The sequence below is a fragment of the Podarcis filfolensis genome, assembly GCF_964270895.1.
Source record: "Podarcis filfolensis genome assembly, chromosome: 8".
NCBI classification, from domain to species: domain Eukaryota; kingdom Metazoa; phylum Chordata; class Lepidosauria; order Squamata; family Lacertidae; genus Podarcis; species Podarcis filfolensis.
The window spans coordinates 38403475-38409545 of NC_139611.1; the positions used below are offsets into that span (position 1 = coordinate 38403475).

Sequence of the window (6071 nt, forward strand, 5' to 3'; positions counted from 1 at the left end):
AGGTGGCACTCACTGCAGAGCCTGTAGCATGTCCGAGCCACGCGTCCCTCCTGGAGTGACGTGGTGGCTTGGGAGCCCGCAGGCTCCATGCTGCCCCAAATGGTCCGCCCCCCGCCTCCCCCTCAGCTGTAGGGCGGCTGAGTGGGAGGAGGCAGGCAGACTCCTTGGAGGCCCCACAGAGTGTCCTGCCCCTATGGGCACCACACACCGCCCTGGGTGCCCAAGTGGCTTCCTCTGCCACTGCTTAAACCACATAAGAATCAACCGCCATCGGGGCCACAGAATATCCATGAAGACTTAACTCACTCACTCTTTGTGTTCACGGCAGGAGTATCTCGGCACTGAGTTTGATCGCTCTGTCAACAGTCTTCAATTTGCCAAACCCGCTCAACGCTATGCAAATCCTGTGGATCAATATCATAATGGATGGGCCCCCAGCACAAAGGTGAGGACACAGGAAGATTGGCGGGGGGGGCAGGATTCACACTGGAAGCCTTCGCAATTCTCTTCTAAAATACTTAAGGTTCTTGGGAGAGCACCTCACTGCAGATTTACCTCTCCGACAGCTCTGACATCAGGAGAAGGAGATCCAACATTGGAGACTCTGTCTCTGATGGCACTGGCTTCTCTGCTGCCCTGGACCAAGAAACCTTGGAGGTCTAGTGGTAGGGCCAAAATTTGGTTTGTGTGTGTGTGTTAGAAAGTAGCTTGGTTCCAATCAGGAAAAGGATGCTGGAGATCAGGCAATGTTGTTGGACCAGAGACAAACCGTTTGGACCAGTGAGTGGGTTCTGAGGTGGACATTTGGACTTGGTGGGTAAGGACTGGCTTTTGGGAATCAGCTTGCTGTCTGGGCTGACAGTGCTGTAGCCCAACTGATGTCCTTGAGTCACAGAACTCTGAGATTCCAGAGGAAACAGAATGGTCAGTACAGGCTGTTTACTGAATACTTTACATTGTGGTTTCCTTGTGCAAGTTGCAAATTTATTCCCAGAAAAATAAAATAACTAATGAATCTGTGCTAATAAAACAATGGCTTGGTTTTTTTGTGTTTTTTTCTTTTCTGGGCCTGGCAAACAGTTTGGGTGTTGAACCGGTGGACAAAGATGCCATCAAGCAACCTCCAAGGAGCATCACCGATACGATTCTCAGCAGGTCTCTGATTCTGAAGATCTTCCTGTCAGCCACCGTTATAATCAGTGGAACCATGTTTGTCTTTTGGAAAGAGGTGAGAAAGAGGATGTGGCACTTGCACCTGTGCTCCAAACAAGCAGTAACTAAGGGCACATTCACACCATACATTTAAAGCACTATGGTAACACTTTCAACAGTCACAGTTCCCCCATCCCCCCCCCAAATTCTGGGAGCTGAATTTGTTTAAAGTGTTTAGAGAGTTGTTAGGACGCTCCCTATTCCCCTCCCAGGGCTACCAGGGCTCCCTTTGTTAGAGGGACTTTTTAACCCACTCTGGGAATAAATCTCTTTGCAGAGTACTGTTGATTTTAATCATCTTTTGAAGGTGTTTAAATACCTCTTTTAAAAAGTGCTTTTAATTGATAATTTTAGCATGTGACTTTAGTGTAAGCCACTTTATTACAAACAAGCGGTGCATAAATTTGGTTATAACAAAAGAAGCATTTTTAAAAGAGAATAAGACAAGACTGTCAAGGGTTACTAGTCATGATGGTTGCAGTACCTCCAGTATCAGAGGCAGTGACTCCTCCAAATACCAGTGGCTGGGATTCACAGGTGGGTGGAGTGCAGTTGTGCTCAAGCCATGCTTTGGGGCTTTCCTTAGCTATCTGGCTGGCCACTGCGAGAATAGGATGCTAAACTAGATGGGTCTGACCCAGCAGGGTTTTTCTTCTGTTATAGATATCTCTTCCAATCATATGTCTTTCACCCTTGTAAGAAAACAGCACACACTGCAAATCAAAATCATAAGGTTGCAGTAAGACTGGGCTACAGAACACTCCTTCTCTTCTTTTTTCGCCTGGCTTCTAATTATTTCCCTGTAGCCCATCAATCATCGCATATAGATTTAAGGCTGCTTGGCACTGCAGGGCCTTCTAATCTTCCCTCTAAAAAAGAAAGGCCAGCTTTCAAGGTGACTGTGACTTTACAAACAAAGGGCTCATTGTAAGATGGGAGGGCTGACTTTGCGCATTCTCCAAAGAGCCACACTCCCTCCCTCGTCTCTCTTACGACTGAGTTTTCTCACTTGCGTTTTTTCAGATCCCGGAAAGTGGCATAACGCCACGGACCACAACAATGACTTTCACTTGCTTTGTGTTCTTTGACCTCTTCAACGCCCTGACATGTCGTTCCCAGGTGAGAGGGTTGTTGGTCGCTAAGCCCAAAGAGAGTGTGTCTGTCAGCAAAAGAAGATGCCCTATTATTTATGCTTAAAGTGTTAGTAAAGGGAACTCCTCCTCTCAAGCCAAGGGACGGACATCTTTTTTAAAAAATAATGATTTTTATTTGATTTTAAAAGATATAAACTTATAACAAAATCTATTAAAAATCTGCATAATGAGATTACTCTGAATCTCATGACTCCCCTCCATCCTCCTAATGTCAATATTTACATCTGCCTATCAGTCCATTATCAACATTTTTTTATCCATCTAAATTGTCTATAGTCTTTGTTACCTTACAAGTGAGATTAAAATCCTGCTAATGTTTTCATCTGCTTACAATGATCTCCTAAATAAATTATAAATTTCCCCCATTCTTTTTTAAAGTTCTTGCCTTCTTGGTTCCTGAGCTTTCCAGTTAATTTTGCCATTTCAGCATAGTCCATCAACTTGGTTTGCCATTCTTCCCTGGGGGGGGGGGGGACACAGACAACATCTTAAATGGGTGGTACTAATTTCATATCAATGACAAAGAGGCTTGTAGAACCTTAATGACTAACTAATTTATTACAGCTGGGATGGGGAAACATCCAAATGTTATAGCATAGCTTGCATGGACTACATCCACTGATGAAGTATACCGTAATTACCGTACATCAAAGGTTAATCTATCTAGCAAAATCGGCTTAGAAACACCAGGATGCCTGTGTTATCAATACAACTGTTGTTGTTTTGTCAATAGACAGCCTACAGTTCACCCCAGAGTGTGGCCATACTGAGACAAAGGAAATTCACAGGGATGTAAAAAACCAGCAAATTACAATTACTGTAATCAACATCTACCTATCACATTGGATTGAATTGGGGCAATGGATGTTCTCCATCGCTGGAAGTATTTAAGCAGAGACTGGATGGTTATCTGTCAGGGTTATTGTAATTACATCCCAATTTGCAGATCCTTCACTTGAAGATTAAGCTAGTTGACCTCCAAGATCTTTTCCAAACTCTTTATTTCTATCATATGAGTTTGCCCAAAAGCTGCTTTGATAATAACAGGCTAGATTCATGAAGGAGAGATGTGTAAAGTTGGATCTATTTCCCCACCCCAATTATCATTTTTTCCCCTCCTCCAGACAAAACTGATACTAGAAATTGGTCTTTTCCGAAACCGCATGTTCCTGTATTCTGTCTTGGGGTCTATTTTGGGTCAAATGGCTGTTATTTACATCCCTCCACTACAGAAGATCTTCCAGACGGAGAATTTAGGAGCACTAGGTAAGTCTGATGACTGAAGCTCTGAAAGAGGATTGGATTTTTTCTTCCAAAAGATTTAAGTGTGTAGCTGTGGCCGACAATTATCCCATCTTTTTCGGGAGCTTGGAAGGTTGACACAATAGCAGTGGGAATATATAGGTCTTGTTAGGGGGCAGTTGTAGGGGGCGGTTTGAGGGGGAACAAGCTGAAGCTGTACTTGCCAAGGAGCCCCTGACCTCATTTGATGGCATGATGATGAGCAGAATTCTCCCCTCTGAGGCTTGGGAAACCAAATTATCCCCACCCCTCCAAACTCCCAGAACAACCTAGTTTCTTCTGAATACAAGCCCAATTGATCCCTGATTACACCCACACCACCAAAAAAAGACATTAGTGGGAGCACTATGATCCCCCCCGACTCCTAACAGCCTTGTAATGCCCTCCATATTATCAGACTGCAACTCCCATCATTCCTGACCATTGGCAATGCTGGCTGGGGCTGATGGGAGTTGGAGTCCATTAACTGCTGGAGGACCCTGCATCGGCTGTAGTCAACCCCTCCTCCCAGGGAATTTTGGGAATTGTAGCTCTGGGAAGGGAATACAAGCCTCTTAAAAAATCCTCAGCACCTTAATAAATGACAGCTCCCATAATTCTTTGGGGAAAAGCTATGACTGTTTAATGTGAATGTGGTCCTTGCCTGTATATCAGCAACAGATTGAGTCTTTTTTTCTTCCCCTCTCTATCCTTGGTAGATTTGCTGTTCCTCGCGGCCCTGGCTTCTTCGGTTTTCTTCCTCTCTGAACTGATCAAAGTGTGTGAGAAATATTGCTGCGCCCCATCAAAGACGGACAGCAACATCCAACTAGAAGCTGTGTGACCAAAATAACTCGGACTTCCCTTGTTGTGGAATGCTGTTGGAATGGAACTGTGATCTAGGACAATTCACAGGGGACAAGTGGATCTTTTTATACAGTACCTCTCAAAATTCCCAACCATCTCTACATCCCAACCCTGTCACCCACTGATCAGATTTCTTCCCTGTCACCGTCCAGTCCATTGTTATAGTTTTGAAAGGCGGCTTGTGTTGCTCCCAGCTACTTCTCAGCTTACAAGAGTGTCTTCTGCAGGGCCAGAGAATGGAGCAGGAGAACCAAATGAAATAACCACAGCACCATCTTTATTTATTTAAGTTGCAATTACTTCTTTTGTTAATAAAATGTGCCTTATAGGGGCTAATATGGCGTAGTCGTTGAGAGTATTGGACTAGGATTGAAAGCTGGGTGTGTGTGTGCAGGGAGACATAGGTTCAAATTCCCTTTGAGGTCACCAAGCAACTTTGGCCCAATTACCATGTCCAGCCTAGCCTACCTCACAGGGTTGTTGTGAGGATAAAATGAGGAGGGGGCATAGAGGACCTGTTTGCAATCCTGAGCTCCTTGGAGGGAGAGGTAGATAAGAAGAAAAACAAATAATATCAGGTAAATCTTGTTGAGATGGAAGGCTTCAGTCACACCAGGGTTCGTTTTTTCTCCAATCTCGCTGCTAGGGAAGAAGGTTCCATATGAGACATCTATCCCAGGAATCAGTTTGGAAGATACCTTGGGAGATTATGTAGTGCAACGCTGCACTGACATGGCAGCTTATTCCATTTCCCTGATGATTCCCTAACTGTTAATTTCTGCATTATATCTGAGCTTTTGCATGATATAAAAGCCACTTCCAGGAAACTAATAGAACATAGCACATATTTACCATTCATTTCTATGTTATTTGATTCTTGGGTGGGGGAGGGGACTGTTTACACCCCCAGAAATCTTGGAAGCAAAAACCCAGAAAATCTTGGAAGTGATTAAATTTGGGTTAGTATTCTAGCATGCAACTTTTTCCTGCTATCTTCATGGGAGGAATAATGGGGGAAGAGGAGCATGCATGTGCTAAAGGATACGGGACTTGCAGTACTGTCCAGGGGCATTCATTGTTCTACCACACCATGCTGACTGGTGTGAATTTTAGCATGCCATGCCATTATATCAGTCAAAAAGCCAGTTTCATAACACAACAGAGTTAAAGAGAATGTAAGAAAATTGGGCAGAGGTGACAGCATAATGATCAGGGAAATTGATGCAATATTACCCATATCTCAGTGCACCCCAAGTGTGGGGATTCTTTGGCCCACCAGATGTTGCTGAAATACACCACCTATCCTACCTGGCCACTGGCCATGCCTGCTGGGGCTGATGGGAGTTGTAGTTCAGCAACATCTGGAAAGCCAAAGGTTCTCCACACCTGATGTCTAGCCACCCACAAATGCAGCATCCCTGACAAGACACCCAGCCTCTGCTTAAACACCTCCATCAAAGGAAAGTCTGCTCCATCTCTAGGCACTCTATATTCCATGGCCAAACAGCCCTTAGCATCAAGACATTTGCTGTTTGTTAAAACAACAGCACCACCCAA

At 44.4% G+C, this 6071-nt stretch overlaps 1 protein-coding gene across 1 annotated transcript in view; it reads left to right on the plus strand.

The window, feature by feature from the left end:
* Positions 1-4854, plus strand: part of ATP2C2 (ATPase secretory pathway Ca2+ transporting 2) — a 42620-nt gene extending 37766 nt beyond the window's left edge. The window contains exons 23-27 of the mRNA XM_083626239.1: positions 329-445; positions 1081-1228; positions 2236-2331; positions 3491-3632; positions 4367-4854. Of these exons, the coding sequence (XP_083482365.1) occupies positions 329-445; positions 1081-1228; positions 2236-2331; positions 3491-3632; positions 4367-4491 (628 nt within the window). The 3' untranslated portion in view covers positions 4492-4854. The remainder of the gene's footprint in view (positions 1-328; positions 446-1080; positions 1229-2235; positions 2332-3490; positions 3633-4366) is intronic.
* The last annotated feature ends 1217 nt before the right edge of the window (positions 4855-6071 follow it).